Source organism: Manihot esculenta, chromosome 3, assembly GCF_001659605.2.
Source record: "Manihot esculenta cultivar AM560-2 chromosome 3, M.esculenta_v8, whole genome shotgun sequence".
In the NCBI taxonomy this organism is placed as follows: Eukaryota; Viridiplantae; Streptophyta; class Magnoliopsida; order Malpighiales; family Euphorbiaceae; genus Manihot; species Manihot esculenta.
The window spans coordinates 26,862,030-26,887,775 of NC_035163.2; the positions used below are offsets into that span (position 1 = coordinate 26,862,030).

At 32.2% G+C, this 25,746-nt stretch overlaps 4 protein-coding genes and 1 long non-coding RNA gene across 7 annotated transcripts; 4 read left to right on the forward strand and 1 right to left on the reverse strand.

The window, feature by feature from the left end:
* The first annotated feature begins 2,694 nt into the window (after window positions 1-2,694).
* On the forward strand, window positions 2,695-5,450 carry LOC122721223 (two-pore potassium channel 1-like). 3 transcript variants are annotated; one of them, XM_043954655.1, is made up of 3 exons: window positions 2,695-3,036; window positions 3,978-4,910; window positions 4,997-5,450. In XM_043954655.1, exons 2-3 carry the CDS (start codon window positions 4,003-4,005, stop codon window positions 5,157-5,159), a joined length of 1,071 nt encoding a protein of 356 aa, XP_043810590.1. In that variant the 5' UTR covers window positions 2,695-3,036; window positions 3,978-4,002; the 3' UTR covers window positions 5,160-5,450. The 3 variants fall into 3 exon arrangements, with proteins under 3 accessions (XP_043810590.1, XP_043810589.1, XP_043810591.1); XM_043954654.1 differs by having other exon boundaries at window positions 2,697-2,920; XM_043954656.1 differs by lacking the exon at window positions 2,695-3,036 and adding an exon at window positions 3,049-3,563.
* Window positions 5,451-8,984: 3,534 nt separating this feature from the next.
* Window positions 8,985-10,868, forward strand: LOC110610930. Its single transcript, XR_002487301.2, has 2 exons — window positions 8,985-9,344; window positions 10,366-10,868. It is a non-coding gene; the product is annotated as an uncharacterized LOC110610930 (long non-coding RNA).
* A 281-nt stretch (window positions 10,869-11,149) lies between these two features.
* On the reverse strand, window positions 11,150-12,048 carry LOC110610929. The gene has a single exon (XM_021751011.2). The coding sequence runs from the start codon at window positions 12,046-12,048 to the stop codon at window positions 11,335-11,337; it is 714 nt and encodes a 237-aa protein (XP_021606703.1). The 3' UTR covers window positions 11,150-11,334.
* Window positions 12,049-14,344: 2,296 nt separating this feature from the next.
* On the forward strand, window positions 14,345-16,978 carry LOC110610250. Its single transcript, XM_021750088.2, has 3 exons — window positions 14,345-14,659; window positions 16,264-16,364; window positions 16,489-16,978. The coding sequence occupies exons 1-3, from the start codon at window positions 14,602-14,604 to the stop codon at window positions 16,732-16,734; spliced, it is 405 nt and encodes a 134-aa protein (XP_021605780.1). The 5' UTR covers window positions 14,345-14,601; the 3' UTR covers window positions 16,735-16,978.
* A 2,157-nt stretch (window positions 16,979-19,135) lies between these two features.
* LOC110611271 (glutamic acid-rich protein) lies at window positions 19,136-25,427 on the forward strand. Its single transcript, XM_021751484.2, has 12 exons — window positions 19,136-19,294; window positions 20,325-20,986; window positions 21,097-21,130; window positions 21,445-21,524; window positions 21,695-21,754; window positions 21,915-22,025; window positions 22,458-22,538; window positions 22,624-22,701; window positions 23,136-23,589; window positions 23,824-23,942; window positions 24,485-24,515; window positions 24,986-25,427. Exons 2-12 carry the CDS (start codon window positions 20,411-20,413, stop codon window positions 25,144-25,146), a joined length of 1,785 nt encoding a protein of 594 aa, XP_021607176.1. The 5' UTR covers window positions 19,136-19,294; window positions 20,325-20,410; the 3' UTR covers window positions 25,147-25,427.
* Window positions 25,428-25,746: the final 319 nt, after the last annotated feature.

Here is a 25,746-nt window from a genome sequence, read left to right on the forward strand (position 1 = left end):
TGGTGAGTGTGAGTGAATATCTGGAAGGACCCATTCTTTTGTTTATTGGAAATTTGGAACGACTACTGGAATGCGACCCATCATACTTCCCTATGCTTCAAGTGGAAGCAGAGACACTTTAGCTCTATTTTCATCTGCAAGAACTTCAGTAAATTATGTTACAAAAACTTTTTTTTAAGATGTATGACATCTCTTAATATTAAAAAAAAAAAAAGAGAAAATTCTTGCAGATGAAAGCTAGCTAGTGATGATTGGGCAAAATCCAGAATGAAGAAATGGGCATTTGTGAGTTTGATACTAATCTGATTGAAGGAACTAAAACCACTCAAACACATGCACAAAACTACAAAATCAAGATAGAAATTAATGGCAATGGGGTAGCTACTAGCTCACAATCCATGCATGATTTGTCCAATTCATTCAACAGTAATATATAGCATTGCTTCATCAATTATGAATGTGGGGTATAAGCAAAAAGGAAAGATCCCAAAACAATACCAACTACACATTTGGGAAGAGAGATAGAGCATTGCCAATTCAGAAATCCTTTGATACTATACAGTGTCTGAAGCTACATGGCAAGGCATGAGAATTAACCCTTGAAGACAGGCATAATCTTGTCCTGCCATTTTCTAGTTAACATTTATTGTTTCTTAATTCAAGTGTAAGTGCATATGGAAGGGAAGCTATTCTGAGCCAGAAACCCTAAACACCCTTTATTTGAGGGTTTTGATTTAGCCCTGCCACCTTGTTGTTTGCACATTAATTGGTTATTAATATTTCCAACTTCACGTAGATAAGAGTTCTGGCAACTTGATTCTATGACAACAGTTGTGGTGATGAAGGTTTTGTGGGTATTGATTAAATGCAAAACCTAGAATTAGATATCCACAATATGATGTATGCAAGTTGGAGATTTATGGATAAATGTAGACATCAAAGCTTATTTGTTTATTCACGGACCAAGTTTTTGTGTGTTATTTAGAATGTCGTAAAATATTTATTAATTTAAATAATAATATAATGTAAAAAAAGGCATTAATTGCATATGATTTTAAGGAAATTTTGGGGCTGGCAGTGGCTTCTTGTATTGGAAGCTGACCTTGACAATGCCAAGTCTTAAGTAATGAAGGGTCCACTTCTCTTCCTTGTTGTGCCTAAAATCATTCAAAAATATAATGCAATAATACATTGTGCCATTCCCTTTTAACAAGAAAGGAAAGTAGCATATAATATCAACTAATCATCAAATTAAATTCACATTCCAATCTCTCCTAAGTCCTAATCATTTTTTTTTCTTTCCTTCTCCCAGTTTCGATCTTCATTTTTAAAAATAGATTTATTTAAATATGAGCTAAAAGTTAAGGAGTAAAATTAAACTTTTATCTAAAAATATTTTTTATCAACCCATAAAATAGATCACATATATTTTTTACCGAAAATTTCATTAAATTTTAGTAATACAAAGTAATTAGTCTTGAATTTTATGAACCTAATTTTTGTTGTCGAGATTTAGTGGAGATCCACGATAATATTTAAAAAAAAAATTTCAAAATGCATGACTTTTAAAAGTGTGTTGACAGTTAAAGGCTCATCATAGAGTTTGAAGTGAAAATTTTATTATTTAGAGAATTAATTTTACATTTTAATTATTTTTTTAGATATTTTTATAATTTTATATATTAGAATTTTTTTTTTATTATAGATAGTTTTCTTTAATTATTTGAGACTCACTTTTTAATTTTTTAAAAATTTTAATAAGATTTTTCAGTTTTTAATCTCCCATTTCTATTATTTTATCTTAATAAAATGTTAATGGTTAAAATTCCTGATGGAATCTAATAAGTTTTATACAATTTAGTATGAATAATTGTTTGATAAGTAAACTTTAGAAAATACTTTTTTTATATATAAAAAAAATTGAATGGATATAACGATATACCTATTAAAATTAAGTAACTGAGAGCAAAAAAAAAATCCAGAATCAGAGAGTTGCATGAGCTCAATCGATTTGAACCATACTTCTTAAAAATGGATGGATATTTTGGTTCTTATGCAGGAGGGTTTTATTGCTTCTATTTATACAAAATATATGATTTGTTGATCATCTCTACTTTTCATTTTTTTTAAATTAAAAAAAATAATTTCAAATAAAAAAATTATTAAGAAAAAAATCAATTAAATTAAATTTTTGTAAAATTTTTTTTACTAAACGGAGGTATTGAGATACTTAAATTTATTGGTATTTCATATTTTGAGTTGATAATATTGTAAGAAATTACTATTAGTAAAAAGATGTAATATTTTATGTTCAGACAAGGTGGCATGTCTGAATTTCCAATTACTTGTTTCTGTTTTGATACAATATCACTGAATGTGAAGCTTCACAGAAATGAGAGGAATCCATGGTGATAATAATATTCTCAACTCCAGAGTTGGGTCTTCTTTTGGGCAATCTGTTCTGGGCCTTCGTCATGGGCTCCTTTTTCTTTTTTGAGATCTTGTATTTTTAGCTAGATTGGCTTCTTCTGCAGTGATGTTCTGTACTTATTTTATAACTTTTTATCTAATTTTTATTACAGAAATTTTTAAATTGATCTAAATAAATAGAATGAAATTCAAGTCAAATGCTGTTGATAATCATCCATTAAAAAACCAAAATCTCTATTCATCGCCTAGATTTAATTAGCAAAAACTGTCTTAACAGCACCTGCCACCTGCTGTCCTAATTCCAAAGAAACCCAAGGATCAGCTCATAATACCATTTTAATTCCACTTTTAGGTACAGCAAACTCAAGATCCCATCAGCAGACAAGAAGTCACTTCATTACACACTAACTAATCTTCTAGGATGTCCTCAAGGTTTTGCTGATCAACCCTCTATAATTCTTGAAAAATCCATCCAATTCGGCTTTCTCAGGTAATTTCTCTCTCTCTCTCTCTCTCTGCAACTTTCTGTTTTGTCCTGAAGCTCCTCTGCGAAGTTTCCAACTTTAACACCGATTGTTCGGTTCCTTTGAAGCATCATTGCTAAAGGTCTCCCTGTTTCCTCTGTTATAGATCTCTTCTTACTCGAAGCCTTCTGTGCATTATCTGTGTGAAAAGCTTTATAATTGTGGGTCGGAATGCTTTTTCTCTTATTTTTATTTCTTGTTCACTCAATCCTTTATTAGAAATTGGCAGTAAAATCAAGTACTCATTATCCAGAACAAGTTATGACTTTACTTTGTAATTTGGATTGGTATGCGAAACTTCCTTATCACATGTTCACAATACGTCCCAGATCATATGGTCGGCCAAAGGCTGAAATTTAAGGACAACCCAGTTTCATTGTAGAGAAGTAGGTATGCTGTCGAGGACAATTTTGCCTGCAGGGATTAAAATGACGTCGATCTTAAGCGTTTTTAGTGTGGAATCTGCTAGGAAATTTCCCTAATGAAAGAGCACTTTAAATTTATTTCCAACTTGCTTCTAAGTTCTACCATTTAACTCTCGCTCAATAGTTGCTTGCAAATCACCCTAGAAGTTCAATTGTGGTGGAGTGGAGTCTTTCTTACTTGCTAGTGAGGATTCTGGATTTAGCACTAGCACTTAGCTTCACAAAAACCTTGTTCTTCTTGATTTATTTTTGTTTTATTTTATGCTTGATTTTGATCTTGCTTTCAATAACTTGAATTGGTATCATGTTGCAATTGAAGTAAATGTGTTCAATTGTTCTCATAGAATTTCCTGGGTATGACACTGAGGCTGTCGCTTAATAGTTGAGGCAGAAGAGTTGCCAAGATAGAAAAACTGTAAACAATTAGTTTCCGGTATCGGAATGAAATATGCAAGAGCTATGCATGAGTATTTAGACCTTTCTAGCCAGATATGTTTTGATGGCGTCTATGTTTCTTATCTGGGATTTTGTTAGAATTGTTTCTAATCTTTCCGACTTCCATGTTTAAACTATAGCTCAACATATTGATAATTTTCAGGTATCCTAAGACTGTTCCAGTCTTGATGGCTTCCAATGGTGCAAACCAGCCATTGCTGTCAGGAGTAGTGGATTCCACACTGCAAACGGATAATAAACATGCTCCCAACAGAAGAAGATTTCGCCGAGTTAGAAGTGCTCCTATAACAGAATGTGTTCCTTCTGATGCTGATCGTTGTCGCTCACTCTCACACCCTGAATCCATTCTTGGGAAACTCAGTTTCAGTCCAAGTTTGAAGCAAGTAGCTGCTCTCTTGGCTGGCTACTTGGGTGTTGGCACCGTATGCTTCTACTTGTACAGGGATGATATTGAAGGGACAAAAACAAATCCTATTATTGATGCTGTTTATTTCTGTGTTGTGACTATGACTACTGTAGGATATGGGGACCTGGTACCAAATACGGCCTTTGCCAAGTTACTTGCCTCTGTTTTTGTCTTCTCTGGTATGGCAATTGTCGGATTGATACTAAGCAAAGCAGCAGATTACCTGGTAGAGAAGCAGGAAATATTGCTGATTAAAGCTCTAAACAAGTATCATAAACAAGGTCCAAGTCAGATCATAAAGGAGTTTGAATCTAACAGAGTGAAATACAAGTGCCTCTTGACATTAGCCATTATTCTTGCGCTTATGTTGGTCGGAACCATCTTCATAGCTTCGGTCGAAGGCTTAGAACTTTTGGATGCATTCTATTGTGTCTGTGCAACAGTTACAACGTTAGGCTATGGAGATGAGAGCTTCTCGACTAGAGGTGGGCGTGCATTTGCGATATTCTGGATTCTCATTAGCACGATCGGTTTAGGTCAGTTTTTTCTCAGCACTGCTGAGATGTTCACTGAAAGCAGACAAAGGGCTTTGGTCAATTGGGTCCTCACCAGAAAAATGATCAATCTTGACCTGGAGGCAGCTGATATTGATAATGATGGAGTTGTTGGGTAAGTTAATTTTTGTGTTAGATTAACATTGTTGTGTAGATTGTTAGCTCCATTGCTGATTCTCTATTTCCTGCAAAATTCCATAGGGCTGCTGAGTTTGTGATTTATAAGCTCAAAGAGATGGGTAAGATCACAGAAGAAGATATATCTCTTGTAATGGAAGAGTTTGAGGATCTTGATGTTGATGAATCTGGAACCTTGTCAGCATCTGATCTTGTGATTGCTCAATCTACACAAACAAAGAGGTGATCTGAACTGAAGCATCACAAAGCCAATGGCTCATCTACCTGTACAACTACATAATATTACAAAGTTTTCAACATCTACTATAGTTTGTATACCATGTTTTCAATCTGTCTTAAAGATTTCCTCCGAGCTGATGTTCTCCCATCTTCCCTGTTGGCTAGTGTAAATTTCCCAATCTTAGGAGATTAAACCATAGTTAAAATGTCTTAATCCCAACAACCAGTGTTTTTTCTTTAATTTTAAACGAATTTCGTATTCAAATTTGAATTCGACACTTCTTAGTTAAGGAAAGTACGAGATCAGTATTAATATGTTATTTTTTAATTAGTTGAGAATAAAGTGTTTTTTCAATAAGCCTATTGCTTAATTAGATGGGTGGGTCCAGGCAACACTTTCCCTGAATTGTTTATTTCCATCGGAGACCGAGGAGACTCCAGGATACTCTATTTTAATCAGAAAGGATGGGTCAGATCTCAAAAGCCGAACCTTATTGAGGAGAACTGTTGACCGGTACAAGTACAATCATCACCGTCCATTGACACTCACACATGAATTGAACGATCTTTGATTAAAATGTCTCGGAACGAATACCTAGTGCGTACACCTTAGCACGTGAGCTAATAGAATAGAATATAATGGGGACACACTGCGGCGTCACCGTACAAGTGTCACAACTTTCGACATCTTGACCTTAGAATAACATCTTGTTCACATTCCATATGACATAAAGAAAATATTTCTGCATATATCTGGTTAATAACTAAATTAAGATTATATAAATATTTTTATTTAATTATACTTTATTAATTAAATATATTTTCGTATAAGAAATATCTGATGCATAACTCCGAATACAACTATGCATAGGATTTATTATTATTTTTTATTTTTTAATAAGGAGATGGAGAATTGAGTATTAAACTAGAGATCTCTCCGAATTTAATTATTACTTATTTTTTAAAAAGCTTGTAAGTGCACGGTATCAACTATTAGATTATGATATTTACAAGAAACATTTTTTTTAATCAATTTACAAGAAACATTAATTTTCAGAAGTTCGTGCATGCAACATGCCCCTCCATGCGACTTGTACTGTCTATATACTTCATGTGATACAATAGTTCTGATCTGGAATTTTTTATATATAAAAATTTTTTAATTTTTTTACATACGTACCTTTTTTTTTCAAAAATTAAGTTTACAATTACATTAATTAAAAAATTATAGTTAATATAATTAAAAGTAATAAGTATTGTTTGCTGTTTTATAATATAATTATATTTTTGTCTTATATAATTTTTCTGATTTGAATTATCTAATTTTTTAGATTTAATTACACTGACTAAGGCTAAGAGTTTTAGATCAGCGTTCAGCAATGCAATTATGTGGATGGTACCCCACAGCCACTGGTGATTCAACCGCTAATCACCAATTAGACACAATTTTCTATGGTGCGCAATGTACACCATGTGCAATTTATCACCCCAAAAGAAAACAAAAGAAAAAAGAAGATAAAATTGAATCAAAACAGTGGAGATGGAGATCAGTTTCATAATCAATAACTAGCAAAACACACGCTCTTCCCGTCGCTTACAGTTCATCTTCTCTCAACTTCTAACCGGAGGAAGAAGAAGGAGGAGGAGGAGATGGTGAAGAAGAAATGGGAAGAGCAGCCTTCAAGAAAGAGAAAATTAAGGAAAACATAGGTTAGAAGAACTACAAGCCAAAGAAAAAAGAAAAGGAACTATTCTGGCTTGAGATTTTCCACCACTTGTTCAGGTTGGCCAGCAACATAGTCCAAGAGACCCTCGACAGCTTTGTCACCGGAAGATTCAGTTTCAGTGCCTGGTGAAGAGGTCTTGCCGAAGAAGACTACAGCAACAAGAAACAGAGCAGTGGAGAGAAAGAGAGGCCAGAAATAGGCCAAGATCGTAACAAAACTTGGAGCTAGAAAGATTATAGCGACAAATATGAGAGAGATAATGAAGGTGAAGATGATATGGTACTTGTAGTGTATGATCTTTTCTTGGATCTCCATGGCGGAGTTAGTGGTGGATTTTGCAGAGGAAGAGAGAGAGAAAGGGGAGATTGATGTGGAGGTTATCACAGAGGGTGACGTGTTTTGTTGTGTTATTTTGGTTAGAAAGCCTAACTTTTGGTAACTTTTCCACAGGAAGTCTTTGTTTCCTAAAGTGCCCATCGATTTTTTTGCATACGCTTTTTTAATATTTGGGGAATATATATATTAAATACACATACATATACCAAGTTGGATTAATTTATTCAAGAATTAAAATTATAATCTATTATATTTAGTCTAGTATTTATATTTAAATAAATTTAAAAAGTATTATATTATATTTTTTTAATTTTTAATTAAAAAGAATTATTAAAAATTTAAATTTATTATAATTTTTATAAATTTACTTATTTTATGGGTTATAATTTTTTTCAGTTATTTAATGATTTTTTTTAATTTGTTAATTTTATTGAAATATTTTTTGGATACTAAAATGATCTGAGTCATTATAGAGTGGATATTTTAATTTTAAGAATTTCATATTGCGAATGTAAAATACTAATTATTCATTGTAAAGAGTGATTTAATTATGCATTAACAAATGATAATTAAATTATTTTAGCTAACGTTCAATTTAATTTTAATATTACATTTATTAAAATTCATTAAACATGATTATTTATCGTAAATTTTATTATTTTATAAAATTATAATTTTTCATGTTTTAATGTACACTAAAAATAAATAATCGTATTTAATTAAAATTGAAAATTGTAATTTTAAATTTATCATAAAATTGCATTTTTTTATTTAGGATGTATATGGGTTGTATGAGTTATTATAATTATTAAGAAAGTATTGTGTTTAAATGTATTAATAATAAATATTTAAATTATTTTAAAATTAAATTTCATTTTATATATCAATTATAATAAATTTAAAATAATTAAATATTTTAAAATATATATAATGTGGTTAAAATAAAATCGCGAAAAAAAAACTGAGCAATAATTATATAAAAAAAGTTATATAAAAAAATATAAGATGATTAGTAAGGATGGTTTTCTTATATAAAAAACATATGACATGATTAGCAAGGATAGTTATGGATTTAGTATTTTCGAATATGGATTCGAACAAATACTAATAGAATATATTTAAATAGTTATAATCGGATTTGGTATATAATTAAATTTTAAAAATAATATTTATTGCGGATTTCTATTGAATTTAAATTTCATATAGAAAGTATTCCCTATCTACTATTTAAACTATTTATATAAATAATTAATTTAATATAAAAAATATATTTTATAATAATATTTATAAATTTTTTATATATTTTTATTTAAAAATTTAAATTTAAATGTTTTTTAAAATATTAAATTTTTAAATAAAAATTATTAATAAAAAATATTTTTTATATAAATTATTAATTAAAATATATAAGGCTAAATGATTCAGATTTTATTTAAATAATAATAATTAAATTTAAAATTAATTTAAAAATTAATTTAAATTAATTTTTAATTAAATTCAGTATGCATTCAAATATTATTAATATAAATTAAATTCAATTTATATAATTTAATTTTTACAAATGCCGTAACTATTATGACTCAAAATAAGTCGTTTAATAAAATTTCATTTTGCTAAATATCCCTTTTAAAAAAAAAAAAAACTAATATTACCCTATTTAAGTATATTCTTGTAATAAAAATAATGAAACAATAGGAGGAGGGTGTTTGGGACATTAAACTTGGATAATATTTACCTTGTCCTGTCTGTCACTGAAATGGTTGGCTATTTCCAACTTTGAAATGAAAATTTTTAAACTTGCTCCCCTAAATTCCATTTTTCTTTTTTTCTTTTTTAAAAAAGGGATTAATGTTCACTTGGCTTTGAACCTAGCCAGAGATTTCTGTATGCTTGTGAGGAGGGAGAAAGTTATTCCAAACTAGAGTAATTTCATTCCAATCCACCTGTCTGAGGTCTGCGTCTTGAAACGCTGCAATGGCGCCTGTGAAAACTAAAGGAGCTGTTGTATCTTTGATCTCAGTGTCCATGGTAGTGCTCTCATGCATGCTCTGCAAATACACATCCAAAGAAAAAAACAATTCATTTTTGACTCATCGATGCTGTGGGTACCTTGAGCTATTGGCCGTGAAGTAAGTTTTGCTGCTCTGTAATTTTTGCTTCTAGTACAGTTTTTCTGAAATTAAGTTTCGACTATATGGTAGATGATGATAATTATGAAGCTTACCTATGGTTGTTTCTTTGATTTTTTGGTCATCGCCTTCTCTATGATCAATTATTCAGGAAATTTCCATTTTCTCATGCTTTTGGACTCTCTCCAACAAGTTCATTCATGTTTTCAACTGGGTGTTGCGTTGCCTTTTGTGATTGATCAGTTTTCACTATAAAAGTTCTTCTCCTTCTATCTTCTTTGTTCAGAATTACGATTCTCGGATAGTGCAACGTTCTCCAGGTGCAGTGGAAATAATTGAAGAAGTAATTAAGCTATACGATGGTTTTCATTGTTGTAACAATTTAAAGTTGGTAGTTATAGTTTCCATATTTTTGGCAAGTAGATGAGGCTGCAGATTGATAACTTTGGAAGATAGGATAGAACAAAATTGCTATGAATTTGCAGTTTTTTTTTAAACCAATTATAGAGGAATTTTTCTTTTTCATTTATGAATTCACAAGAACAGGACTGTAATCAAGTGTTCTGATTAGGTAGCAGGTTGAACGGTCAGAAAATGAAAATTGATGTAGCCCCCAATATTAACCTTCCATATAGGTTAAGCCTGAGAAATTAACTTGGGAGTTCATTCACCTTTTTGTCTACGAACACAGATGGCTCCTGCAAGTTCTTCTGGAGATTGAAGCTAGATGGTTCCAATATAGATTTATCGTTATGCAAACAAATTTATGAAGGGACAATAACCAGTTCAAAGAAAGATTCCGCTTATGCAAACACATATTTTAAAGAAATTTGCTAAATAGTCCTACCCTTTGCATTTAGCTTGAAATTACTTGGCTGTACTTTGATTTGTTCCTTTGCCGTTCTGGGTCTCACTGTCCTTCTATCATCACACCTGAAGCATAGTTCTTATTAATAAAATCATTTTTTTTTTAAAATATTCAAATATTTTTTACACATTTTCTAACTTGAACTATTTTCAGGTATCTTGTAAATAAGGTCTTTTTCTGGGGAGCTCTTCGCCCATGAATTGCTTGGGGACTGTCATGCACAATCATTGGCTTTGATCACATCATTGTAACCATTTTATGCAGTATGGGGACGAGGCATCTTAGGAAATTCTATAGTCCAAAGCATCTATCAAAGAGCGGTCCGAAACCAATTGCATTTGGTTTGGAGTTTCTTGGTATAATGAAGATTTGGCTGGCCAAGATCTTAATCTTTGTCCACGGTAAAGGTAATGCAAGATGCTCATTGCAAAGGTTTCAAGGCTGTAGTGTAACTGTGAATGTTTGATTTGGAAATTCTGGAGATGCAATACCGAGCAGTGATGTTACACAGATTGATGACTATTCTTTATAAGGATTAGAACATTATTTTGTTACAGAATAGTGCATACAAGGATTACTTTTGGTTGAGTTGTGTTTGACGCAATGTTGATGAGGAAATCTTTGTGCTTTACTTTTTCTCTATGTATAGATCATTTCGACAGCTGTTTTTTTTTTTTCAGAGGTACTGGATTTATAGGAATCTGTGTGTGCAAGGACATGGCGGAAACTGCTTTCCAGGTTCTGTTTTGAACAGAAAAAAATCTGAAGTTTGCTTTTGCTCCTTACTGCCAACTCCAATCTCTTACTAGTAAAATGGTAATGATTCTTAGCTATATAAACTACTTGTGGATTTTTAGTACTTGGCTATTGTGCTGCATTGGATTCTTGGTGAATGTTTAAAAATATAAAAGAATGATGACCCATGCTCCCAAAAATATCAAACATTGTAACATAAGTCCAGTTAATGATATTGCAGAAGCTTCACACTCGAGCATCACAACACATGGTAGAACATGTTATCTTAAAGCTAAACCCTAGCATCAACCTTTGTTACAGAAGAAGAAAAACTATAACGATTTGACCTGTACTAGATTGGCAGGAACATGCTTCAATCTCTAAGCTTCAACCCTTTATGGAGCCCATGAAAAGGTCAATCTCAATCAAGTTATCCTCCTCATTCACCTCATTAATATCTGCCAATAGCTCCATTAGACCGTCTTGCCTGAAAATGGATTCAGGTAAGAACTCTGTCTGCAGTTTTTCCTCCAACTCTTCATTCAACTCAACAGAAATATTATCCGGAAAGCTTATTTCAATGAGATTATCTTCATCCTCATTATTATCAGAAGAGAATGAACTTTCAGAGATTGCTACATTTTTACCCATATTATTGAAAGACAACCAATTAAGCCTAAAATTTTCACTTTCTGAGAAATCATCACCACTTTCACTAGCTGAAGTGAAATCTGTTGGTTCAACTTGATACCCATGGTTGTCAGTAACTTCATTTTGCTGGGCACCATTGCATTGAGTAACAGCTTCCACTTCTGGATTTAGCATCTGTTCACCTTCCTTTACAAGTAGGTTCTTAGGACTACACATGGAAACTTCATCATCACGTGTTGGATTCCCAAGAGTAATCATCTTTATCTTTGAGAATGTGAGAATAAGGGTGGTCGATACAAGCAAAATAGAGATTGATATAAGGAAAGGAGAGAATCCATAAGTTAGGAAACAAATAAAGATTAGAGAAGGGACAAAGGCTGCAACACAGAGCAATGAAAGTTTGATGAAACACTTCGAAGAAGAAATCGGACTCTCAACTGTTTGTCCCATTTTTTTAAGGGGTCAGAAACAGGTTTATGAAATTGGCTGCAGAGGAAGAGATAGATCTATATGAAAAGGCTAATGAGAAGTTGAGAGGAAACAAAGAGAGCAGGTAGCATAGAGAGGAGATTGGATAGAGAAGAAAAGATGAAAACCCATCCTTGCATACCTGGACAGAGTTAACAAGGCAGAATCCAAGAACTTGGTTAAGGGATGAATGAGAGAGGGATAGCCCTTGTGTAATTTCTTGCACTGAAATCGGGGTGCTTATTTCCTCTCACAAGGCTTCTCCTTGGAAAAAAAACAACTGGGTTGTTCTTCTTTCTCTAAACACCAAACTGTTTATTCGTATCTGCCGCTAGTTTTTCTTGAAAAGACCAAAACTACTATCATTTCTCAATCTCAAATCTCGAATTGCCGTATCCATCTGCCAGTGTAACACGTATGTGCTCTTCACACGGCACCATAAAACCCACCAAACGCATAACTCGTTAGACCAAAAACCTGCACACCTTTACAGTGTCCTACTTGTCAGTCCCTTTTTCACCCACAATCAAACAAAGCTCATTATCAAAAGAAAATCTTTATCTCAAAAAGGATTCTCTTGCATAATGGATCAAATCCTTTGTTCGCATTATAATAATTATTCAATTAAACCCAAAAGTTTTGAGTAAAACTGAATCCTTTTTTCATAGTCAAAGTAAAAGCCATTGCTGCAGATTTGTCAGGAACCCAATTCACCAAAAGAGCACAGTAACAAATCATGATGCCCCATTTTCTGCTGTCTGCAATTACATCATCAAAGTGTAATGATATAATTACACCAGTCCATTTTCTGCTGCTGCCTCCAGAGATCTTAGTGGAGTCCCATTTCTTTGAAGAGATCTTTTGGCTGGTAATGCCATGCACCATTTAGTCTTATGTTTCACACACAAACACATACCCAGTTAAAGAAAATGGTCAGGTTCATGGTAACTACTGTGTAATGACAATGAATGCATCTCACAGGTTACATAAAAATCTTGGTTTGAAATCAAGATCTGTGGAAAATGAAATTATCATAAAGCTGGCAAGATAATCATGACTGTATGAAACAACATCATTTATGACATTATCATCAATTGCCAGCATTCTTCATGCTGTGGGAATATGTGGCTTGTTATTTAAGGGATGAAAAAACCAACCCACTTTATGGCATGGTTACAGTCAAAGAAAGAAAAAGTGCAGAGAAAACAAAAGTAACTTTGCTGATCTTTTAACCTCGCAAAGGTCGCCTTAACCATCCAATCTTGTCCAGTGCCCTTCATGTAATAATATATTTTATATTTTGAATGTATTGATGGATGGGTTCTTGTGATCTTGACTGCAAAAGGATTCTATCTCTGCAACATCAATGGCTTTCTTCACAGGTTATGTTGATGCTCTTCTCCTGTCCTTGCAATGGAAATTTCGTTCTAGTTCATGAGGAGACATGTGAATTAATCAACCGTTACCCTAAATCCAATAATTATACAAGCAAATAGCTCGTATAATAAATAGCTTTTACCTTTTTATAATTCTCATTAAAATAATAAACTCTGCATAATATGTTTTTTAATTCATTGATGGCTCTCAAATTTGAATTTCTATAAAAAATTATTATATTTAAAAAAAAATGCTCTATTATATTACATAACCATTGGCATGTAGCTACTTCCACGAGGTGCAAGACAAATTAAATTAGCCCTTATTAGTTAACATTTTGATTTGTATGATTTTCATATTAATTAAAAAATATAAATCACACAATAAAATAAAAAAAACTTTCTTTATTTTATAATTTATCTCCATTCTATTTTTTGAACAATTTGTTTATTAATTTTTTAATTATATTCATATTAAAAATATAAATTTTATTAATTATTAATAAATATTTTGAAATTTTTTTTAAAAAATTAAATGAAACAAAATAAAATTATAATAGTCCATTTATATATTATTATTATATAAAAACAAAATAAAATATAATTTTAAAATAAAAATTATGAAACTGAGCAACGATTTATTTTAATGAAAAATAAAAAATAACTTCTTTATGAAATTAATTTATAATTGATACTGTGCTCTTGTTCAAATCAGACCGTCGATAAAACTGAACTGTTTTTCAACTCCAAATCACGACTGTCAATCAAACATAACCGCAACTGGTCAACTTAGATCCTCCAGTGTTACTAGAATGACGAAACTACCCTCAATTTCCTAAGTAGACCTTTATAGAAAAGTGGGGGCCTTTCCGGTAATAAAAATCACACAATACAATTACGGCATTCACGCTGAGATCCTTTCAGTTTCTACTTTCTAGGGTTAGGGTTTTAATTTATTAATTTCTGTGCAATAGCATCGAAACTTCGCATATTTGGAGATTCTTAGTTTATATAGGAAGCCGACTTGGTTTGTTAACGATCAGAAGATACACAATTTTTTCTTTCCTGGGTTGCCGACTGGTGAAATTTTCTGTCTGATCACATCTCATCTGGGCTTTTGCGCCCTTTGGCCTTTAAAATCGATGATCGGCAGCGTCCCATGGACCACTCTCTATCGCACAACACTCCCCCAATCACTGACGAGGAAGATGAATGGGGTATTTCCTCAATTCCTTTACTTTCAGTTTGGCTCCCTCGAAAACAAGAAAGGAAAAAACGTTTGGATCTTAGTGGCCTTCGTTTTTGTGGTATTGAAATTGGTTGAGATTGTGACTGTGAAGGCTATGTGGTAACTTGGATATGATGGTTTATCTTGCTATTATATTTCTTATATGGGCTTAATTGCTTTGCTACTTTTTTTCTGTGTCAAATATGTTGATTTTGTCACTATCCAAATTAATTTGAGAAGTTTTCAAAGTAGTTGCAGACTATTAGTTGATTTTAAATTTTGAGCTTCAACCTGAACATTTGTGCTTTCTCCATCTCACATATACTGTTCTCTCTGATGTCCTTGATTTAGTTACTATTTCAAAAATGATAGAGTGATGTACATGGAGGTGACTTAAATTTTGAGCTTCCTAAATTTGGTTTTCCTCAGTGATTGGTCACTTAATTAACGATATGTCTTCTATAAAATTCTTTATAATAAAATGCAAGGGGTAATATAGGAAAGTTAAGAGAAATGATGCTTTGACTTTGATAATAGACAAAGAAGTCAGAATAAACAAGAGGGAGAGAGAGAAAGACAGCAATTTTCAAATGGAAAGGGGAAAGTACTGTAGAAGTTCATTGAATCATTGATTATTGAAATAGACGTTTCATAAGAAGAAAAACAGTGTAAGCTAGGAAAAATTGTGGTGACATCTGTTGCTGGAGAAGTTGCTTTCAAAATGGATGGAATTATTGTTTGTCACATGGCAATTTATTAGATAACAAGTGTTGCATCCAAGGATTCGGTCTCGGCAATTGTTCCTTTGGCAATAATAGCAGTTTGTTATAGGTGGAGTTATTCTTAATAGTTTATCAAGATATCAGTGGACTAAGCCCGTGTTTGTTGCACATTTTTTGAAGATTGTTTATGACAATTGGATGCTTTATGGATCCCTTACCAATTTTATGTGGACCTCCTTCTTGTTTTTAGTTTTGTTCATTTTCCCCCTTTTGTTAAACATTTTTCAGTTTGGTCTACATGAATTTGATGCTGGGTCTCATGTAACTAAAAGTGTGCATTAGCCCAGGTGGCTGATATCAAACGTGATTTTGCACTTAGTTGTTTTGGCAGATATAAGTCCTGAATAATGATTTAGATTTCCCATGTGGATGCAAACTTAACAATTTAGTTGAGAATCATATTCTTCCTATCACGGCCTGTATTGTTGGTTCCTTGGTGATATGCAAAGATTCAGTTGACATTATTGGTTTTCAAGAAGAGACCAACACATCCGTAGCTTGGATAATTTTTTGTTTTTTTTTTTTTGTCTGGGAGCTTGGATAATTTTTTTAGCGTGGATGTGTCATGCTATTAAATTTTAATGTTTGATTTGTACGCATGTGTGTGAGAAAGAGAGAGATAAACTGGGTTGTATTTTTTAAAATGAATATTCATTTATGATATTATAGTGAATTTGGTTGTCTTTTGCAACGGAGATGTAGCTTTCTCCACTGACATAATTTATAGCATCAGCATCCTACAATTTCTGGAAGTTGTTGAAATGAATACTATCCATTCTGCCAATTTTCTAACTTGTGTGTTTTGTGCTAGACACTGATGGATTTGTGATTCCAAGCTTGGGAATAGAAGGTCCAGATAATGGAAAACCTGATGCTTCCGCAGTAGAACCATCAAAACCTCCTTCTCCCAAGGTCAACTGCTATAGTGAAAAGTCATACTTGTAGTTGCTTCAAATTGCCGGTGATTTAGATTTTGTTTGTGTATGCGTGAAAGTAATTGTTAGAAACTATTTGTGTGACTATCCTCTTTCTGCAGGCTAAAAAAGAAGAGAACATTTACCTAGGACCTCACGGGGCTCCACCTTCGCAATCAAAGCAGCAAGAGCTGAACTATTCTGGTCGGAAACAGCGGTTCAAGCAGAAACTGAAGGAAGCAGATAGAAGAATAGGTGGAAATAAGTTGGAGAATTCGCGAGAGATAGTAGGTGATGGGAACTGGGAAGGGAAGTCCCAATATGGCAAAGGGTTCTCGCAGGGATTGGTTAGACCTACACTGCCATGAATAACAGTTTGAGAAGACCTCTCAGTGAGTAGACTAGTAGTTGGTACCTAATTTTATCTTTTCAGCCAAAGCACGAACTATTTCAAGTTTCAACATCGTTAGAGATGCACATTTTATTGAAATGCATGTATTATGACAATAATCCTCCATCAGTTGGACCATTTGATGATGCTGCTAAAACAGAATGTATTATGATAATGGACCTTAGATCTTTAAGCCTATTCACAGGGCATTTGAACTTTTATCTTTTTTCTTCAATTATTTAAAACTTAATAGTTTATTTTTTATATTTTTACTCTTTCAAACTAAATAGAAATTCTTTCATGTGGTTTTTCTTTTTCTTTTAGTGAGCAATCATGTTCATGGGGCATGTGTAATCTTGCATGAGCATTCTAATGAATGTGTAGTTTTTTCTTTTCTTTTCTTTTTTACAATTCCCTTCAAATTGAATAGTTTGGAATTTGTATTAGTCCAAATCAATATACTCAGATTAATTAGGACGTTAATGAAAGCCTAACGAATATCATAATAAGAAAAATAATAGTAATAATGGGTGAATTGCTCTTGCTCATTTAATTTTGTTATTATTCGTCAATTTGATAATTATATTAATTAAGTTTTAAGATTTAGTACAAAATGATCCTCATTTATTTTTCTTTTAAGTTTCATTTTAACCGAGTCCATTTAAAAAAAAAAATTATTGTTAAGTTTTTTGTTTAATTATTTTATTTTATTAAAATTCAAGAAATATTGTTGAGTTCATAAGTTGTATTAAGCTATTGTTGGAGGTTTTTGAATTCTATATTACATTTTTAAAATTACTTGGTGGTTATGGTTTAATTGAATATGATTTGTTATTTTTTTTTTTGAATTTTAAGAAAAGAAAATTACTATAAAAAAACAAGTTAACTAACCTTCTTTTTTATATATAAAAAAAAATTGAAAGATCTGATTGTATAAAAATACATAAATATTTTTAATTTTGTGATTTAAAAATATAAAAAGACATTTTTTTAAAATAAATTTAAGTTCCATATTTCCCTTTCCCTCCTCCCTTGGGTCCTTTGTGGCTTTGCTCTTTATTTTTTGCGTTTCCCCTTGTGTCTCATCCAAAAAAGTAACCGCTTTTCCAAACTCAAAATCCACATGCCCATCTATTTCTATTAATCAAAAAATTTGTAAAAATTTAATTTAATTAATTTATTATTATTTTTATTTTGAATTAAAAAAATTACTTTATCATTTTAAATATATATATATTTTTAAGAGAATTGAGACAATACATGATTTTATAATTTTTTTAATTATAATTATTAATTATTAATAGCATTAAAAATAAACATAGATGAGCAAAGCCGGAAAGGAAGGAGCGATGGAAATGGAGGGGAGACAAATAAGAGAGAGAAATTGATAAAATTGATTTTTTTTATTGAAAATAATATTTTGTTAACAGAATCATAATCTAAATATTAATTAATAAATAATAGCAACAACCATAAATTTTAAAATAATTCATTCAAAAATACTACTCTTTTAATTCTATAATTTTTATCTATTTTTTTTATATATCATTAATATATGAATCAATTATTATAATCTTATTTTATTTTCTTTTATTCATAAAATAATTTTTATTATTTAATAAAATTTAATAATTTTAAAATAGATATAATTTAAAAGTTAATAAAAAATTATTTTTTAATAATATATATTTATTTTGAATAGATTACTTTTTAGGTTAAAATTAACGTGCTTTAAAAAATGATTAAATTTTTATATTTTAAACCTGTTAAATCGAAAGTTCATTTATTTAAACATCCATCTATTTTTTTAATTTACTAAATGAAAATATAAATTAAATTATTAATTTTGGAAAAATAAATTATATATGTATTAATGTTGTAAAGTTTAAATTTGTAAAAATAATTTATCTTTAAACTATTGATTATTAAAAAATTAAAAAAAATGAATGAAATAATTTTTAATTTAATAGAAACGAAATTAGAATGTTATCTAAATTAATAATATATATATTTTAATTTTGAAAATAAAATTAAAAAATGAAAAGGTAAGTTATCTAAATTACCTATCATAAGTATTCATGAAATAATATTTAATTTAGAAAAGAAAAAAAATTTTCGTTAATGGTCTAACCTTTGGGCCCACCATGCAAACGCAAAAGTTGCCATTTCCATGACGCGGTCGAATATTGAATCACAGCCGTAAATTATAGAGATACTCCCAAAACAAATTCTGAACCGTCCATTGTCAGTTCCCACTTCCGGATCTCGATCGTCTCTCCCATACGCTTGATAGTTACATCCTACGTGGCACTTAACGGCATTTTAAATCCGGATTTCAAGTCCGACCTATAAAATCCATCCTCAATAAAGCGTCCTTTGTTTTTTCATTTTCGTTTTTAAATTTCTCAGAGTCAGTGACCAGAAATCGAAGCTCAGAGATTTGCCCCCATCCAAGGGAGAGAGGAGTGAGTGTTAGAGTTCAAAAGGCCTTGCCTTTTTAAGCTTTCAAATCCAAGGATTAGGGCTCCTAAATTTCTGTAAGTTCGAATTTTGTTTTCTGTTTCCTCCATTACTTTCTGTAATTTTCATGCTTTGCTTGGGTTTCAATTTGGATTTTTTTTTTCCCAATGTCTTTGTAATTACTTTGCTGAATTGGTTGTTCAGGGGTTAGGATTTTCATGCGTGTTCGAGTTTGATGGGAAATGTTGATTTTTGGTGTCTTTATGTGAAATTCAATTTTCTTTCTTCTGTTTGGTAGTTGAGAATATGCTGAGAATGAAGCGGAATTCGTGGATTTTAAATTGGGGGCTTTTGAATCCCAGACATGGAACTGTAAATTTTTGCTAATTCGAGGTTAATTAAGTACTTCTAGCTTATTTCAGCTTATTTTTTACGCTTACTCTGTAAAGAGCAAGCGACATTACACTTAGAGATTTGAACTTTTCCCTCTCTATTGTCTCCTCTGTTTTCCCTGTTGCCAGTCCAAACATAAAAATTTGCTGTATGCTGTATTATTGGCCATTTGTAAAGGTCCGATTCTCATTTTTATTTGTTTTGGAATCTGCTCAAGCTGTCCTAGATCTTGCCAGTACTTGTAAATTGCAGTGGTTTATATTGTTCTCTTTTCTCGTGATTTGTTGGCAAAATTCTATTTGATTTTTTAGTGAGATTTAGCTTTCTTTCCCCCTTTTTTTTCTCCTGTGGGGACGGGTTGGGACAAAAGTGTTTCCTTGGAATTTTAGAAATGAACATGGTCCATACTGTTATTGCAATGGAAGTTTTACTGCAAAGTTTGTGGTGATTTGTTATCATTTATAGACAGTATTAATGTGTCTTAAAACAGAAGATATTTTGTATTGTAAAAAAATTTGAAGGATATTTTCTGTCAAAGAGTTAATAGTGTAAGTGATTCCGATTTTCTTTTCCTTTCTAAAATATGATAATCTATATGTTGAGATTTATTAATTGCATCTCAAATTTTCTTCTCCTTTTCGGTTTTTATTGATTAGTGGAATAAATTTCAAGCTTTTCTAAGTTAAGCTGATTTTTTTTCCCTGTTGAATACAGCCTTCTATCATCCAAGTGCAAGTGGATTTTCAAGTGAAGCAAAAAGGTTGCTTTTGTTGCAACTTCTGCATTAGATTGGGTTGCGAATGGGTGAAGAAGAAATGGCAAACCAAGTTTCTGAGGTAGTTGAAAATGGGACTATTGCACCAGAGAAATCTGGAAATGTTGTGACAAAGAAAATGGAAGAGGGAAGTAGTGAATTGAAAGCAATGAATGTAGATAAAGTTGATAATGAGAAAGCTGAGGCTGAGAAGATGGATGAAGACCCTAAGGTGAATGAAGAAAAGGAATGCAAAGAAGATGAAGAAAATGTAAAGGAGGAACCCAAAACTATACTGGAAGAAAAAACTGAACAAGTGGAAGAAGAAAATGGGTCAAAAGGAGATGCAGAGGTTGAGGAAAAGGAGGAAAGCAAAGAAGAGGTGGAGGTGAAGGGGGATGGGTCAGAAGAGAAAGAAGAGAATGAAGAAAAAGGAGTAAAGAAACGTAGGAGAGGGAGGAGTGGTGGGGATAAAGTAGAGAAGAAGAAAGTAATGGAAGAGAAGAAGGAGTCAGAGCCAAGGACTCCTGCCTCTGACAGGCCACAGCGGGAGCGGAAATCTGTTGAAAGACTGGTGGCAACTGTTGAGAAAGATGCAACCAAGGAATTCCACATTGAAAAGGTTCTCTGTCTCTTTTTTCATTATGTTTCTAGTTTCATTTTCTTAGTGAATTTTATGTGTATATTTCATGGATATTTAAATTTATATGTAGCTTCCTTTGGAAATTGCAGGGTTCTGGTACCCCACTGAAAGATATACCTAATGGTATGTTCTATATTTTATGTTTTTGGTTCGTGCTTAATTGGTTACAAGGGTTGTGAAACAAAACATTTTTGCTTATGGTTGCCCTCTTCTGTCCGATCTTCATAATTTGTCATTAAAATATAAATACTATTTTAACTGCCATTGATGTTTGACATCTGTTTGTGCAGTATTGTAATATATTATTTTTTGGTTGAAATTATATGGAAGTTTCTTTTATTTTTATTTTTTTAATTACATTGGATGTACTAAATCTATCGCCGCAATGCACAGCGCTGGATGAAGTAAATGACCCTTAAAATTTGTTTTCTCCTCAGTTGCATTCAAGTTATCCAGAAGGAAGACTGATGATACCTTTAAGCTGCTTCATACAATTCTCTTTGGGAGGAGAGGGAAGGTAATTCAACTACTGTTCATTTTCTTTTTTATTTTTATACTGCTTTGTTCTTATTTGTGATCCCTGGTTAGTGACAAGAATGAAATTGCATGTGAATTTCCTATGAGATGGAAAAGCTAAGGTTCATGGTATTTCTACCTTTATGCAATTTCAGTTCCTTGATTTTGCAGGCAATTCAAATCAAGAGTAATATATCCCGGTTCTCTGGTTTTGTGTGGCATGAAAATGAGGTGAGAAATATCGCATTTGTGAAAAAGTGAAAGTTGCTTCAATCTATGAGTATTTACAGCAGAGCTTAAAGGTTTTAGTTTATAGCTTTGTCATACTTTGGAATGGCACATATGTTTGTATTCTGAAAGGACTGTTCTTTATGTTCTGGTGTCATTTCAGGAAAAGCAAAAGATTAAAGTAAAAGAAAAATTTGACAAGTGTAATAAAGAAAAATTGCTAGAATTTTGTGATATGCTTGACATACCAGTTGCCAAGGCAGCTACAAAGAAGGTAAGTTACTCAACTTCCATTACATTTAAGGCTTAGTTCGAGGATTCCAATGATTGAGCTTTCCACTGTAGTCTCTCCAACCTTAAGAGAACAACTTCTTAACTAGTAAAACCCATGTTTTCTCCCAGTAACTTTTTTTTTCATTAAATGATCATTTAGTCCTGTAGAACAATCAATTCAAAGGTGTTACTGCTATTTGTGTGTGTGTGTGTATGCACACAGACCTGCTTGACAATCTCACTATATGTTTGAACTTGTAACTCCTATTAATTGTAATTATGCAATTATAGTGTCAAATGCTCACCCCATGCTCTGTGGTTTCTTTATAGTGCATTAGTTTTTGGTGCTATGGTAGTATAACTTTGCTACCTAAAATCAAGGCTTTCTTTTCTGTTGCTCGGATCATATATGCTGTTTGAAATGTATATACAGGAAGATATCATAGCAAAGTTGATAGACTTTTTGGTAGCTCCTCATGCTACAACTGCTGTGCTACTTGCAGAAAAAGAAAAGGTCAATAGCCCTTTTTTCTCCTTTGAAATGGTATATTTCTGGCTGTGGTGTGTAGTTTATATTTAAAGTTCTATCTGATTATCAGGAAAGTAAGAGCAAAAAGCGCAAGAGGGTGACCAAAAGCTCAACCTCTGGGAGAGTGTCTTCAAGACGTTCAGCAAAGGTATATTCTTTCTGGTAATATCTGAAATGTGTCTTTTTTGTTTAGGAAAAAAAAAGTTCATTTACCAGCAGTGAGTGGGGCAACACATGCATGGATTATGATCTCATTTCAAAGTATCTATTGTCTACCCCATGGTCTATATTGGAGGAAGAGGGAAGAGAGAGGTTAATATTCTCTTAGTTGCATTTAATTGTCTAATTTTTTCTTTTGGTCTTAACCTGTCTCGTATCTTGTACATGCTGTCCTGAAACTGAAAGCTCTTCCATCAAAGAAGAGTAGGTGAAAGTTAGGCTTAATGGTATTATTTGTGCAATTCTACTACTTTTGAAGAACTTATACAGTGCATTTCTGTCCTTTATCTATCCAGATTTTCTGTGTTTTTGTTATTTTTTCTATTTTTACTTAATTATCTTGACATTTGGCATATTTCACAGAGTCTGAAAAAGGTAGATACTTCAAAAACTGATACGAAAGACGCAACTGATACAGAAGATGAGTCAGAAGAAGAAAAAGTAGAGGAAGAGGAGGAGGAAGAAACTGCAGAAGAGGAAAATGAGAATGGTCATCCAGAGAAATCTGATGCCGATATACCTGAGCATTCTGATGAGGAAAATGAGTCAGAAGAGGAATCTGGAGAAGATGTTGGTAAACACAAAACAAGCTCAAAAGCATCTAGAAAAGAGGCTTCTGGAAAAGCTAATGCCAAGAAGCTTACGATTTCAAATAAATGTAGCCCTCCACCAAAACGAACATCCAAAAAATCTTTATCAAAACCCCCAGAAGAGGATGATTATAGTGATGCAAGTCCAAAGGTTTTCTCGAGGAAGAAGAAAAATGAAAAATTAGTGAAGGAGAAGTCGTCAAAATCTCCTTCCAGGGAGAGAACAGGTGATTTTTTTTTCTTCCTCATGTCAGTTCTTCTCATTTGGAAGTTGGAACATGAAAAATGGTGGTCTATTGGGTGAAAGATCTTAAAACATATGAAGAATATAGATTCAGTATTCATAAATTCTTCACTTAACTTCCTTTCTTCAATATGATGATTTTCTCTAGTGGGCATATGGGCATCAAGTGCTCTTCTAATCAGACATATACTGAGAAATCATTTTTTATCATAATAAGGTAAAAAGGCTGTGAAAGGGAAGGAGCAGGCTAAAGTCAAAGAAGAGAAATTGAAGCCAACTGATGATGAGCTTAGTGTTGCAATATGCGAAATTCTCAAGGAGGTGGATTTTAACACGGTAAGATCAGATATTACTAGTTTATTATTAAAGGACCAAAAATAAATAAATAAATAAAATTAGCTATTGAACTTCCAAGTAATATAAGCCTCCTAATTGCATGTTGCTCATTTGTGCTGCTGTAAGATGCCCCTGAACCTACAATAAGGGCCCCTTGTTATGATTATTATTAGATCTGAGTATTCTTCACACTTGTCTTTGGACGACATTGCTTCTTTGGTTGTGTAATTGACAATTGGATCTATGTGCTTTGTGAAGCTTCATATGCATGTAGACCCAAGCTATATTGTGTAAGCTTTGGTAGTTTAAGAATTGGCAAAACACAAGAGAGGTGAAATGAGGTTTATCTTATGTTCTAGCTATATTATCACTTCAAAGATGTTAAAAGAACAGACTGACTGCCTTCTTGCAGGTTTTGTGCTCTTTTTTGTAATTGAAGTTGTTATTTTCTTTCTGCACAAAGCAAACTAAGTTTATTTTGATTTTTTGTTTATTTGTTCTTTCTTGTAATAACAAAATATGCTGTAATCTGCTTTTTGCAGGCTACATTCACAGACATTCTGAAGCAACTTGGTATGTTTTCTTCATTTCTATTGTTCCAGTGATTCTTGAGATTCTTTAAAGAAAATTGGATGGAATGCACTAGCTGCAATTTAAAGTGTTTTACTCCTCACCAGACATTAGATATATTTACATTCTACTTGAATGATCTAGGCAACAGAAATGTTATTTCACTATTGATTTCTCTAGACTAGAGAGGAATAGTGGAAAACTTTGTGCATTGTTCTGTTGATTTTCCAGTGGTTGAAGTGATCCTCATTGTTCATGTGTTGAAAAATTCTACATGCAATAGTTTGATGATTGGAGATGTGTTTAGTCGATGATGGTGCAGAAAGCTTTTCTCTGGAAGTCACCACCATCGAAACAAATAATAATTCCTCCAGTATCAATTTTGTTTGTGGACTTTTGAATTGAAGTGAGAATCTGTGTTTGGTGATTTTGTTACTTGTTCCCTGAAGGATATCTATCTGGCTGCTTTTCAGCTAAGCGATTTGACGCTGATCTCACTCAAAGGAAGTCATCTATAAAACTAATGATTCAAGAAGAACTCACCAAACTAGCTGATGAAGCTGATGATGAAGATGGAGACGGTGACGCAGAGAAAGATGAAAACCAATCTGCTGGTAAAGAGGTTGAAGCTTGAAGACTTGTATCATGAATTAAATAGTGTAGCTAAATGTGCTGATCTTATCTCAGTAGTTCCCACCCAGTTGTGCACACATGTATTGCTTAGTTTGTGAGAAAAGTCATCTATGTAATTTCCCGTTAGTGTTTAATTTAATGGCAGAGCGGCAAAGCTATTAGGAAATGTAGGGCGGGTGAAACTATTCAGAGCTGTAATGCAGGATGGAAACTCATGTGTACACAACAACATAAATATGTAGTTTTCGATTAAACAAGGATTTTAAACATTTTGTTCCTTTATTTGTTTTGGTCTTGTAGCCTTTTATTAAACTTGATTTGCATTATTATCATTGGTGATGGTATTAGATCTGTTTACAATAATTTATTAGCTAGTCTTTATAATGTTTATCTTAAAAGATTTCTGTAAATACAATTATATGGTCTTTCTATTAGAATTGATTAAGCATTATTGTGGTAACTATTGTTTAGAAAATACTTCCTAAAAGCATTTTTCTATTTTCAACTTTAAATCTCATCCACTTCTTATTAATATAATGGGAACTTTATTTAGCGTGGAATACCTTAAACACAGAGAACCACTGCTAGCTACATAACAGCC